This window comes from Strix uralensis, chromosome 8 (genome assembly GCF_047716275.1).
Source record: "Strix uralensis isolate ZFMK-TIS-50842 chromosome 8, bStrUra1, whole genome shotgun sequence".
NCBI lineage: Eukaryota > Metazoa > Chordata > Aves > Strigiformes > Strigidae > Strix > Strix uralensis.
The window spans coordinates 25,726,138-25,741,312 of record NC_133979.1 but is presented as its reverse complement, the minus strand read 5'-3'; the positions used below and the strand labels follow the sequence as shown (position 1 = coordinate 25,741,312).

At 33.6% G+C, this 15,175-nt stretch overlaps 1 protein-coding gene across 3 annotated transcripts in view; it reads right to left on the bottom strand.

Moving 5' to 3' along the window:
* The window catches only part of DENND1B (DENN domain containing 1B), a 170,507-nt gene that overhangs the window by 22,086 nt on the left and 133,246 nt on the right, over positions 1 to 15,175 (bottom strand). For all 3 annotated transcript variants that reach the window (XM_074876747.1, XM_074876748.1, XM_074876749.1), the window contains 5 exons: positions 9,855 to 9,945; positions 5,982 to 6,022; positions 5,108 to 5,176; positions 2,637 to 2,693; positions 1,724 to 1,834 (listed from right to left, as the gene is read on the bottom strand). In XM_074876747.1, the coding sequence (XP_074732848.1) occupies positions 1,724 to 1,834; positions 2,637 to 2,693; positions 5,108 to 5,176; positions 5,982 to 6,022; positions 9,855 to 9,945 (369 nt within the window). The remainder of the gene's footprint in view (positions 1 to 1,723; positions 1,835 to 2,636; positions 2,694 to 5,107; positions 5,177 to 5,981; positions 6,023 to 9,854; positions 9,946 to 15,175) is intronic.

Below are 15,175 nucleotides of genomic sequence, written 5' to 3'. Positions count from 1 at the left end.
GTGTATATATGTAAACAAAACTATGGCTGGATATGCACTCCTCCTGCCTTGTTTTCAAAACTAAAAGATGACTGGTAGAAACAGCAACAATGATATTGAAGGATTTAGCAAAATAGAGCTGTACAAAGACAAAAACATACAGAAGTTAAATTGTTCTGATCGAACACAGGCCTTCAAAAGAATTGTCTAATTGTACTAAGGTAAATTATACTCCTTTGTATCTCTAGACTCCTGTACACAACAGTAGGTAACACTACCATATCAGTAAATTACTGCGCATTTCTTTAATAAAAGCAGCCTGTAAAAATTCACTGACTACAAAGGTACATCTGTGTTATGTATTTACACAGATACATACAATTGTAGGCTCTTCTACACTAGTCTGTGAATGTTGGCTTATAATGCATTAAAAGCTTTTTAGTACTTTGCATTATCAAATTATTTGGGGTGGGAAGCTGCTACATATTAAAATGACAGTTATCTATTAGAAACAAATATTTTAAGAATTATTCATGTTATTAACATTAGAGCTCTATGTTCATACGTGTAGAATTGTAGATCTTTTCTTCTGATAACTCACTGAGGAAAATCTACTATACACAAGTTCCTGAAAGAATGCAGGCACCATAGCTGCCTGTATATAAAAATATACCGAGGGCACATAGTTTAAAACTTTATCACTGGCTTTAAGAGATCATGAAAACATGTTCAAAGTAAAACCTGCCTAAATAATTAAAGCAGAAAGTCTTTGTATTATTTATAACCCTACTAAAAATAACGACAATACTAATGCACAATTTCAACATCATTTAGCAATAATCTGCATCAGTTTTATGTTAAATTTCACAAACTTTTTATTTATATGGATAAAAACCAATTCAAAATCAGGCAATTCAGGTTTTTATCACTGCAATACTTAAAGTAAAAAACCAAGAGTTGTTAGATTAGCTGGACTGAATTTCTATACTCAATTCTCATATGAGGAAGATATATGCATTAAAAATCCATATAAAAACATTCGTTATATGTATTTAAAATATGCAATATAATGAAAAAATATATACTCACACATTAAAATATATACATATACAGGTATTTATTCCCAGAAAAAAGTGTTACAAGAACTATTTTATTGATACTGTTGAAATAAAACTGTCAAAATGAATGCAAAGACATTAAAACAGTTGCCAAAGTCGAGACACTACACCTGTTACTTCAAATCAAGACTAGAAAGGATTAGAGAACAAAAGGACAAGAGATTGGCACTGTATTAACTAGCTGACTTATTAATGAAATAATAAATCGTAACTATCTGAGCAAAGTTAAAGGCCATATGACTACCAAATCAATTTACTAGAAACACAAAATTAATGTGCCCCACTATAAGGAACTAAAAAAGATAGCTTAACACAGATCTGTGAATAGACCAGAATGTATTTGCTGTGAGAAACCTTTATCAAAAACAGTATTTAAGAATGAAATCTCAGATCCATACTTATAAATCTCCTGGTTTTTCCCCACTCAACAGTGATGAAATACAAAGAGCATTTTTCCTCCGTTCAAGCAGTACAGCAGTATTTCTATAAACATAGCCTTTTAATCACACAACCCAAACACACACACTAAAATAATCTTAAACAGATTCACTGATGCATTACTATAAGTGGCAAAAAAATCTTCCTCATATGTATGCAAGTAAGAACAGAAGTTTCAGGTGTCTTACCTGTGCCAGTCTTCTTTTTTCTGAGTTTGTTCTTTTCTCATAATGCAATGTGTAGACAGGAGCAGTCTGTACTGCACCAGCACTGCAAGTTCCATACTCTTCCTCACTCTCCTACGTAACAAAACAGATTTAAATTCCTTTATCTATAACCATTATCTGCAAACGTACCCTCCATATTATGCATGCAGAATGCATTCAAAATTATCTTGCCACAATCTATTACTGTCATGAAAATACCATCTGTAGGAAGAAAATCAAATTTAGCTTTTCAAGAAGCTGAATTATCAACACTGTTATTTAAAAGTTGAATTGTTCAAACGTCTAGGAAATATTTTTGAAAGTTTTCTTAAAATAGCATATAATATATCTAAAATCCGGTTCCTTCTCCCTACAGAAAAATCTTATGTGGAAACAAAATTTTCAATGGGAAAAGCAGCTGCAAAATGCCTAAAACATCTTTTCTGATATTTTGGCAATGTTGCTTTTGCAAAATGAAACTATTCCTTCATTTTTAAACATTGCCATTCTTCACATATCTTTAAGAAACCAAAACTACACCTTCTGAAATACACTGTACTGCAAGAGTCTCCCATCTCAAATTCTCAGCTTGAAGCAAAGGCTTCGATTGTGATATCAAAGCAATCAACTTTATGAATACATACATCCTGTTAATGTATCTTTGAAGACCTCTGTTGTTCTATGATAAAATATGCAAACAATAAAGAGATTATTCAGTGGATGCATAGAATGACAGATAGTTGCCAGAGGGCTCGTTATGAAAAATGTATTGTTGAACAAAGGGCTAAGCATATTTCAAAAGTCATTAAAAACACAAATCTCATGTGATTTGTAAAGTATAGGCTTCAAACTGATACAGGAAGCAATGTAAGAAAGTAAAAAGTGTACTACGTACCTTGTGTTTTAACTTACTCTTCACTTCTTTTATTCCTTGCCTTGCCTGATTTTTTGCCTGGAAAAATAAAAGGACTTAAGCAGCTCTGCAAGACACTGGCTGTAGTCATGGAACATGCTTTACGATGCCATACTTATTTTACCTTTTTTTTAAACACCTGGTGATATAAAGAAGGGCAATAACCTTTACCGCAGTTTTCATACATGCACTGTCAGTATATCTTATATATTCATGCTTGGTCTGTATATTTAAGGATTTTTTTCAGTACATGCATGCCAATGCTGTGAAAACATACATACTCAAAAATTCTCCAATATTACTAAGGACAGGCTAAAAATGGTTCTGTACATCACTCCTTTACTTGAAATGGTCCTTTAAATTTGAAAGGGTATTTTAGCAGTAAGGCATGTTGGAAAAATGTTAAGATTTTCAAGATGACTGTTACAGTGTTCCAGTCTGGCAACTTGCAGGGCAACATCAATCTTAAGAGAAATGAAGTGATTTCATATGCAGATGGAGATTTTGCCCAGTGTTGCTGAACAGCATAGTGCTGCTATTTAGGGGAGAATTCTGTATGTATTAAAATAGGCAGCCAAGGATCACTGTTGCATAGAAAACAGCCAAGAATGTTCTTCAACAGAGAAATGAATTATCAATACAGAATACCATGTACTTATGTTAAGAAACATTTTTAAATGGGGGGGGAGGGGTAGAAAAAAAGAAAAGGCGAGGGGAATGACACCAAAAACCCTAACAGAAGAAAACTTATCTTTCTTAGATGAATATGGGAAAAAAATACAAAAGTTTTCAAGATTGTCTTGAAAACAGGACTTTAAAAAGATATATTTAAGGGCATCAGTATGTGGAAACCACCTATTTTTCTATAGTTTTCTACACATGGAAATTCAGAAAATCAAGAGGTCAGAGAGTCTTTTTTGATCCTTAAATCATACATCTATAAGCTCAATAACAGCACAATGGGGTGCCATGTAGCAGATGCTAACCTGAGAGCCTCTTTAAACTTTCCAGATCATGCTCACACCATTTGGATGAATTTTGGAGTGCTTTGTTCTAACTCTGAAGGATGGTACCAAGCATATTAGTCAAGGCTACCAATCAGTTATCGAGCAATCAAGAAATGCATATTTCATTTCTCTAGTAGGCTCCATAAAGGGCATCAGCATAAGAAATTAAATGGGGTATAAGTACAAATACCTTCTACACACAGATCCTCACAAAATTTACTAGTGTTTCCTGGCATACACAGAAGTTCACTGTGAAGGACATAATTATCAAAATTGAAGGCTGGGAGAAGATCATGTAATCAGCAGTCTAAGCTAGTGCAAACTGAAGAATAATTTGCAGATAACCTGTTAATGAACCATTTCTTAAATCATAAATGAGTCCATGAATATGAAGTATATTTAATTTACTTACCTGTTCCTCTCCATGACTGCTGTGTTTTTGAACTGATGTAAAATTTAAAATTCTGTTTGAAAACTTTACTTAAAATACACTAGCTTAGACTGATGTACTGATTTATTCAGGACTACTTATGCATCCAACTAGTGAAAACATTTGGAAAAGCAAAAAGGAAGCCAAAAGTCTTTTCCCATACATTAAAAATGCAACCTTAAAACACTTCCCCCTTCATTTTACACTACTGCCGTTTTTCTGTATTGAAAAATACCATATAATTTCACATGCTTTATTGGTTAGTCAGTCTTTGAAAACAAGATCTTTTAAGCCTTAAAGTATAAGCATTAAATCCAGTTAAAAGTTAGTATTCTAGTATAGTCTTTAAAAGAACAGATGATAGAAAAGACTTGCTGCTCACATTACTGATGCTTTACCACATCTTTTCAGAAGTGCAGCACTTAGTGCCAAAGTGAAATTGCATCTCTGTAAGCCAGGACTCCATTTGTCCAGCACAAAATGTATCTCTTCTGAATACAGATCTCTACATCATGTTAACACTATACACTATGCAACTATATAACACTAGATTTATATTACATATAAACGTAACATTTACAAAATGTTTTCCACGCACGTTAACTTTGCAATGCCTGTGTTGTGTTACTGGACCCTAGTGTAAATGACAATTTCTATTTTCAAAGTCCCTATTTTAATCATGTCACCAGGTTAGGAAGAGTTTACAGCTATGTATCAAATACCTAAGTGATATTTAAATAAGCTTCTAGTATGTATTATGATTGAAACAAAAACAGTACACTGATGCTTTGAAAATGTCTATTGTTATGTACAAGCTATCTGGAAGACTCTTAAATAATTCTAAATCCTAGTGCTATATGAGAAAACAAATGAAGCTAAAAACTTTCTACAGGCTGAAGTGTTTTTCTGCAGTACATTTATAAAATGCTTAGGTCCTTAAGTATTCAGGAAGAATGAGAGTTTGTAGGAAGTTGCTGTGTTTTTATGTATTATTTATTCAAAATAGATGATCTTACAAATTTATATGCTGTTTTCACAGCCGGAGTGGCTTTGGTCATTGCTGTGTTGATCAGTGCGCTGCCTTTCTGCAATATACAAAAAAATGTATTTTAGCAACATTTTAACACAAGTCAAACCTTAAGACAACAGCAAGGAAAAATAAAGTGTGCTGTAAAGAAATAACAAGCTTTGTTTTAAATCGGTAAGAATAACACAGCTGTGTTTCCTCCCCAACCTGCTGTCTGCAGCTACACAAGGGTTACAGTACATCATTATCATAGCTGACACATTTATCAATGCATTCTAACAGAATGATGTATTTTCAGTCTTCATTCATTGTTACCATTTCAAAATCAATTCAGAAGTCATGGCTATTTTTCATGTGTTCCTATCATTTTTATTACACAACTTAAAAATACTCTGACCTGACAGAAAGAACTCTCTCATTTAATCACACAAGGATTCTCTTAATCTAAATAATATATTTTACTAATCCTGCAGAATAACAAGGCTATACCAAGGGTCTTTTGCTAGTCAAACTGCACAAATCCATATTAACAAAATTGCTATTTACTGGAAGTGATAAACTTTGTATCAAATTGTACTGTCACACCTAATTCACAGTTATGGAATGTAACATGATACAGAAAGCAGTGAAATTTGTGACTATACAGACAGAAGAACCTTGTGTGTTTTGGCATTTGTTTTGTGTATGGGACTTTTTCTTAAATTTTCAAGAAAAAGCCCACAACATTATTGCATATAACATAGACATGTTATCTATTATAGAATGTACTTGCAAATAAACTTTTACCATTACATATATGTAAGGAAAAGGACAAAGATTTAAAGAACAGGATGGTCACTATAATTACTTAACCAAGTTTATACCTTCACTGTATGCATCCACTGCTGATAAGATCTTGAATTTCCTGAAATAGAAACGTAACACAATCAAACATACATTCAACCTTTCAAATGTTTCACCTCTCCTCACAATCTGCATAAAAAATTCCCTTAGAGGATTATTCATTCATTCATTTCATTCTTCCCAGATAGACAAGGAATGTAAAGATAAGAATACGTGCACACTAAGAAAAAAGCCTAGGTATCTCTTATTTCACTGTTTCTATTTAGTTTGTAAAAGTGTATCTTTTCACCACACAGAGTTTTTAATTCTGATTGAGGTAAAAGAGAAATTAAAACTTCAATAAGGTAACATACTGCTCAGAAGTCTAAAAACACCAGCTCAAAGGAAAGAATAATATATAATGAACTGCATTCAAGTATAATGATCCCACTGGACAAACTTTCAAGTACAACAATGACATGGACCGCAGATGGTACCATCTCAAGGAAAAAGAACAAAAGAAAAGTCTAAGGATTATGGCACAACAAGAGAAAAGTCTAAGTATTATGGCACAGCTATATACTCTTGTGCAGGAAAAATCCTTTTAAATTATTAACTGTATCTACTTTCTTTCACAAAAAAAAAACAACCTCTAAAAGGCAAGTGAGAGCTACTGGCTTCTGTAGGACTACTGCAGACTACTGTGCCACTAAACTGGCAATGAAGAACAGGGTTAAATTCTACTGAGCACTTGATGAAGAAAGGACCATATTGATATATCCTTGACATTGCAGAATTTTAACAGGGATTCTCAAAACTTCTTAAGCCTTGCAGTAATCAATTAACTAAGGCCTGGGTGGAATTATTGCATTGGCTAGTGGAAAGCCAAAACATTCTCCTAGAACATGGCTGAGAACTAACTGCATCATTGTAAGAGGTATTCCCAAGTTTCTCAATGAGGTGAAAAAACTGAGCTGTTTATATCCCTTTCAGGCACTTTCACCCCTTTCACTAAATTCTTTACAAGCCATTCTGAGACAGTCAAACTCTCAGGAATGATGCCACAAGTGAAAGTAATGCTTGCTTAGAAAGGAGAGAACCTGATGTTCATTATGATCCTTATCTCCAGTAAGAATGTCAAAGAGCAACCTTAAAGCAAAAATTACTCATTTTTTACTTCTTCGATCTGGCTCCCTGGAACCACCAGAGAAGGTAGCATGCAAATAACATGTAATAAGATGAAATTTAACCACTGCTAGTGTGTTAATGGAACTTTAATAAAGCGTAAGTACTTTCTTTAACATGACATTTCATAACTTCAAATTCCTATCAACAATATTCATATATCATCTGGCTTGTGTCCTTCACAGCGACTCTTTCCACATCTGATCTTTCTCTCTGTCACAGTCTATGACTTAAGCAATTATTAGAGGCAGTAAATGAGATGACAGAAAATCACCAAGAAGTTTAACTGTCTTCTAGTTGTGTAGAGAGACTTCAGGGAAGGCAATAAAGAAAACAGATAAATACTCATCTACAGAAAAGGCCACGTTAACACTGCATACCCTCAGCTAGCGTTGAACCTCCTGAAACTCTAGCAAGAAAACGCTGACTCCTTAAAATAAATTATTATTAAAAGAGAGGTTCAAAGGTTTTCACTTTTTCAGTTTTCCTTATACTACCACCATTGATATTAGACCAACTCAAAAAAAATGACTGCTGTAGTAAAATTCATGTGATTACAAATTACTTTAATGGATACATTCTACAAGAAATCCAAGTGCTAAGCCAATCAATCATCACTATATTCTTGTATTGAAAGTTACATAAAACTCTTGAGAACTAATACTTCCGCAGACTAATACATGTAACAGAAAATAAATTTTTTAATATAAAGTGCTAACTGTAATGAAGATGGCTGACAAATTTCTTTTCATATATAGTCACAGGAAAATAGATTTTGACCACTTTACTGGAAAAAAGAAAATGATGAAAAATAATGAAATTAAGTTTCATTCTCCAATTGCCACTTTTATTTTCTGTGATGTGTTTAGTTACGCTCACATATGCAGAAAAATGCAAATTAAAAAAGAGATTACTTAAAGAAACACTTTCCATTTGATTCAGTATTCTTTAAATTATACTCTCTATAGCTAAAACTATGTTCACCTGTCCTTTCAAGAGCTTGTAGCTCACACTAACTTTTTGTGACTTTTCTGAAGGCTGGATTTCACCCATTTTTTTAAAACCTTGGGCTTCCTGATAAATTTGAAGGGAGTTAACTCTGCAAAGAGATCATAGTTCTACCCCATTAGCGTCACAAAATGTCACCTTCAATTGCATACATATTGTTAGCCCTGCACTTCATAACGATAATGAGACAGCAGTTATGTAAATACTGAATATGTGCCCTAAGCAATTTGTCCACAGCCTGGCAATATACAGCTTGTCTGAGTTGAAAAGCATGCACGCAGTGCAATCTAACCGAGAACTGCTAGCGAAGCCGAGCATTCCCTCCTGAGCAGAGCCAGGTGAGATGTGGTTCACAGGCTGCCAGAGCGCAGCCAAGAAACAAGCTTTATCTAACTTCTACTGCAGTTTTATTGCAGCCTCCTGACCCCCTAACTGCAGTCAGCAAACGAACTCTGAATACCGACATCACCTATCTGAATAATGGATGCTCAATGACTAAAATCTGTTTACTGAGCAGCATAAGTTACCCTAAAAAGGCAGAAAAGAAGTAAATCTCTGTATAACTAACCACACTTTAATCAAGAAAAAACCGGCACAGATTATGTGCTAGATCACAGCACAAGACACAGAGGGCAGGAGAAGGCAGTGAAAATCTTGAACAAAACGATTTATGTACTCTTGAGTATAAAAAAGGTATTTTGCAGATGGTGAAGGTGGCTCTGCACTACTTGATGATTTCTCCCTGGGGGCCAAATCCTCCCCTCTACATATGCTCATTTAAGGGTAGTCTTGCAAAGGAAGACCATCTAAAGCTGCCATATACAACTCAGTGGATTTGCTCAAATCGCATAACGTCCATTTACTGAGGAAGCTTCCACACTACTTTCAAGATTGACCATAAAGTAGTATTTGTGCTGTGTCATGCATATTTTGACATAATATTTTGATAGCATCTATGGTACTTCAAATAACAATAGAGCTAAATGTTTAACAGGAAATCATTCAATAATCCTGTAATAATCAGGAATGGATTCAGCATGCAATCTTCTATATGGGTTGACTTTGTAAGCTAGCTAATGTGAAAAGTGTTATAACAATTGTGAGTGAACATAACTGAGGGAAACAACACAAGGAATATATTTTGGTTTATGAAGAAGGTAAACTTCCATTATCCCTTCTCAGATGATACATAAATGTAAAAAATTTTTCTCTCTTTTTTAGAGTAACGCATTTGCTGGAGAAAGCAAATTTCTCTAAAAATTTGGGAAGTCTCTCTGATTTCTGCACTGCAGAAATAATTAGATGTAAAAAAACCTTTAGAAGTGTTTACAGAAAACATAACTATCTAGAAAAAGTTCAGCAACATAAATTTCAAAATTATTTTAAAAATACAGTTTACACAGAATGTATCATATTATATAAATATGCAGTTAAAAATGTAAATAATATAGTGATATTTCATCATATACTGAAATCTAAGTATTATTTTACTGGATTAAACCAACATATCTTCATTTAATATACTGATATAACTAGATATATAATAGCGTATGTCCCAGCAGTGGTTTGTTAAAGGCTAAAATCCTTCCAAGAATGAATGGAAACAATGTAGCAGTAACTAGATTAATGACTTCTAAAATTTACAGGACATCATGAGGACATCATCATGTTCAAAAGTTCCCAAAGAAGTGTCAATGAGTACATTCAAACTAATTCTGTACCTCCACAAAAGCCTCCTGCTGTGATTTCTTCTTCAAAAACATCAGAGAATCCTCTTCCTGCATTTAATTTTGATAGACGACCATCAATAAACTAAAAAAAAAAAAAAGTCACACTTTGTTGGCCCTTCTAGTTCTTTAGTGTTATAGTTTTAATTGTGTACATTATAATGGAATATGTATGTTCAAGACAACCTATGGCTTAAGGATAATATACTGCTTTTAGATGGATTTTGCAAGAGCAGTTGCAACTATGAGCAGCAGAAATGTCTGAGTATTTAATACAGATCATGTAAATTATATTATGCAAAATCTACACATTTTTGTTCAGAAATATTTTAAATGGTTTTCAAGCTTTTCTTGCTTTTCTAATAGCATGAAAATATATTATTTCCTTACAAATGGTAGCTTTTCATTTGTAATCATAATCATATAAAGGTCACTGAGACATTCCCTGATGTTCTGCTGTGAAATCGTACATTTACTTCGCATCATTGACAAAACAACATAAACAAACCACTCTATTGTATCCCTTTCTGGGTATGCATCAATGGGTCCAAAGTAAAATTTGCTGTACACAAAAAATACCTGTAGAATAACCGGAAATATTTCACCACACCCAGTTTAAAGAAACAGGCTACAATGTCTACTTGAGGTCCATTAAAAGCGTATGTTTTCCACATGAAGAATAACTCTATAAGGAATGACTCTATATGAGGGAAAATTGTAGCAGAACTATCTAGTGAAACAGCAGAGGAAGGCTGTGGCTTGGCTTCAGAAATGGTGGTAGCAGCAGGTTGGATTTGACTGGCAGTGTGAAAGCTTCCTCAAAGGATGTTTCATTTAACAGTATGGGAATGTGACACAAAGTGTCAAGTCAAAGGGAGGCATAATGCCAAGGCAGGCCCCTAAGACCCTCTCTACCTGACCGAGCACAGTTCAGGGTTGACACCACTGTATTTTTAAGTTCTAACACATCTGCTTTGCCATTTTTGTGTCTTTTAACGACTTATTTAGGTGCATCTACAAATACATACTGCAACAGTTGTCCTTATGCAGAGGTTACAGCTGCCATCAGCACGGGGATTTGCAGCTACATATAAGTGCATATTACAAAGACTGAAATGGTCCAAATACATTAGAAAAAGTCAAAATAAGATAATGATTAAACCTCTCAGAAGGAATGAATACATTCTTTGCAAGAATTACTGTGCTTCAAAGGGCAACAAGCGCATTAAAGGTTTAAAATTCTTTCAAGAAGCAACCCCTCCCTTTTTGTTTTGAAAAGACTAACTCAAGTCTGAGAGATAAAGTGAGAAAGCATTTTTCCAATTATACACAGTTCATCTTCTAGCAAGAAATAGGAGTTATTCACTGGTACTAAACAGTACGTAGGAATGAACCAAAATTAATTATTTGGCTATATCATATTTTACCACAGATTATCCAAACACTGTCAGTGACAATCTGATGCTTGTCAATGAATAGAGTAGTGATGTGGAACAAATTACTTTCTCAGAGTACAAAAATTCCTGCAGCCAGAATAAGGCAAGCACGAAGATAACCATTTCTTTCTCTTTCCCTTTCTTGTCTGAATTTCTTCTTATTTTTTCGTTTTACTCCAAGTTGGCTTTTTTCCAATTAGGTTGGTTCATGGTCAGACCACTATGGGATCACTGGATTATTTCACAGTAAGAAAAAGAGATAAGAGCATCTTTAGCTACTGCTGTGGAAAAAAAACCTCACCCCCCCCTCCTATGCCCAGCCTTTGAACTGTAAGACATTATCTCTTTGGGGAAAGTTATGAATTCATTCCATACTATAAACTAACCTAAGATTTATGGACATACTCATCATTCGGTAAAATTCTATCAACAGAGGGCTGAGACACTGACTGAATTTTAAGTTTTTAGATTACTCCAACTGAGTATTTAATGTAAATACTGACAAACAGAACTGTTAGCAAAAAGATATTGGACACATTATTCAAAGGAAATTATAAGTGTTAGTAGTGGTAATAGCAGTTATTACTTTTGAGTAATTTACTGTTAATGGTTGCACTTAAATTGCTACATGAAGAGAACAGCATGTGGAATTACACACACACTTTATGGTTTTCTTTTCCCACTTTCAAACCTATACTCCCTCGAAAAAACTGGGCCTATTATTTCAAGAAATGCATTCACTTTGAGATCCAGAGAGCCCTTGGTTGACTACTGCTTTACAAATAAAAACTAATAATTCCAGTGCTACTCTTGGATTTTAAGACAGAACACATAATCCTTAAATAATTTTGAATTCTAAAACCAAAATATAAACCATATCCACTTCAGAAGATCTTGTTGCACTGGTGATAAAGGGGGGGAGGTGGTGGAAGAGAGATGATGTTTGTGACTAAACCAAATAATTTATTTAGGCAGGAGTAAAAGTTCCAAATCAATTCACCCATTATTGAAACCAAATAGTTGCTAGAAGCAAAGAAGACATCATAAATGTAATTTCCACAGAATAACAGCTCTATAGCTTGCAAGAAGAGAGCTCAATTCATAATGCTGGTAAATGAAATTTGAAATTACTGATACTTTTCGGAGATTTTAGAGTCTTCAAGTCCTAATCCTGCATTCATTATTTATTTTTCTATTGAGCACTTTCCACCATTTTAGGAACAAATCCCAATAAATGTTGCCGATTACATTACTTATACAACTAGATTATTTAACGAGACAGTCTAGCATTAGGCTTCATGCCAGTTCTAACAATGATTTAGCGTTTTTCCTGGACACTCATCAGAACTATCTGACTTCTAAGATGCAACTATTATTTGCTTATCTTTGCAGCTTGAAATAAATATTAGCTACCTTCCATGTTACCCTAATTAAAGGGGAGCCTTTCTAAGGCTCAGAAAAAGCTAACAAATAGACAGCATACATAACAGAACAAATATCAAAGATGTGGGGGAAAAAACGTGAGAAAATAGGTAACATAAGTATATAGTCTAAGAAAACTAACATTTAATCTGAAGAAAAACAGTCACATACAGAATATTTAATCAGGAAATAACATTTAATATATCAATAATAGTTATTTTCTTTTTAAGAAAAATATTTTTATACGATTAAATTTCCTAATAGTTTAAGAATAATGATAACCAGAGTTTTTAAAATTAAATCTATTCAGGGCAGAAGACAGCTTTAGAAAACTAAACCCAGCAAACTGCAGCAACCCGAACTTCTTACATCCCTATAGTTGTCATCCATGTCAGGGTACTTATCATAGATTACTTCTACAAATTCCTGGAAAATATATGTTTTGCATAGACAGTTTGGTGTATTCTGTTTCAGAGCAATACAAACAGTACTTTCCATTTACAAAAATGTGAAGTCATCAACCTGATGTAAAAGACATCTCCAGAATTTATAAATCCAAGAGAGTGATTTGAGGCTAAAAGATAATCAAGGCACGGTCCCCGCCAAAAATATCCTGTCTCAATTTTCAGTAAAGACTATGATGCTGAATAAGGGAACAAAAATACAAGTGTTAATGAAAATGGGATACAGAAATGGACATTATAGTACCTGAGGAATAAAACTTGAGTCAAAAAACCCCTAGATCTCTGTTACATGATTCTAAGGAAACCAGCATATATATCTGGAAGTAAAAAAAAAATTTATGAGTCTATCAAGGTAAAGGAAACACAGTTGAAGAATAACAGTACCATTACTTAAAAAACAAAGGTTGTGATAACTACTGATCTGTCAGTTTGCCCTGAACAATTTGATGAGTCTTACAGATAGATTTTGAGGGGAAAAATGGTAAATGAGTAAATGGAAAAATATAGCATATGAGTTATCAAAACACTGGTTCTCACAGATTCTCTGACAATTAATTTTCTAGATAAATGAAATGCAATTCACCTGTATCACAGAAAAGCCTCTTGTATGTGCCTTACTGGCCTAGGTGACATAAAAGCAGGGTACCTGAACAGGACACCTGAACTTTAGGTTGGATGAGGACTGACCCAAAAAGAAGATAACAGCTTGTAATGAAAGGAAAACTGTCAGGCTGGAAGTGTCACCGCTCATGGTATTTAAGAATAAGTGTTGGGACTGATCCTATTTACAGGTTAATTAACGATTTTGGTACAAAAAACTGGCATGTGCTAATACATTTGGGAATATCATTAATAGAAAGCACATCAAAATGCAATACAAAGTAAAAACAGATGAGGCTGAAGATTAAAATAATCTGAATGGGAGTAACACAAAGAATTAATTCCACAATTTATTCCAACAGTGATTTCTTATTACTTTGGTGAAAAGATACAATTTCTAATATTAAAAGAATGGTTAAATTAGAGAAATTAACATGTTTTAATGGAGGGAGGGGAAGGAGATTAAAAACCTACAAAGAAAAAACGACAGAGGAAGGATTTTATAAAATGGCACAAATGAAGCTTACTCATCAGTTATGACAAAAAGGGGGCATTTAAAGTAGCTATTTTCTGCTTGGTCTAGGTTTAAGGCTGCTTCTTAGAACTATTTTCTGCTTAAAAGATTTTCCAGAACAGAATAAAATGCAGTTTAGCCTTTTTGAACACAAACAACTTTGAAAACAGCTCATTTGTCAGTGGGAAAAACTGGAGAAGATGCAGCTGGTCTGAGGATTAGCTGAAAAAGTAGGAGTAACCTTCACAACAGAAACCAGAGAAATGAAAAAAAACCTACTACTACTATTAAACCACACACATCATCAAAATTGTTACTATTTCCTAATCCTCTAAAATATATAATTTCCTTTAGTTGAAATAAAATTAAAACAAGCTATAAACAAACTGTAAACTGATTCTGTTTAATTGAACACATATTAAAATGTAATGAGTAAGTACAGAGCCACACTGACAAGCCCATTTATTTCAGTGGAGTTAAACCTTTTTCTTACAGCTGAGGATCCTGCTTTAGTAGCAGTAGTGTGACAACAATGTAGAAACATTGCTTGTAGGCAGCTTGCTATTGAGAAATTTTCATGCTAGCTTATTGCACTGAGATATGCAAAATATAAACAAAACTGTTTACTCTGTTACTTCTTTCCATTTCAATCATACATAGATACTTCAAAAGGTTTCGGATTTCTTCTTTATGATTTTATATTTTTATTTACTTTTTGTTATCATATAAAACACAGTAAAATTAAAGGAGCCCAATTCTATGACCAGTATTTTATTAACTTTCATACAATTAGGAAAAACATATTTTCACAGAACTTCTACAAAGTATCACCCTTGTAAAAATCTTTACTTTAGACACAATCCTGTTTTTTGAACATTA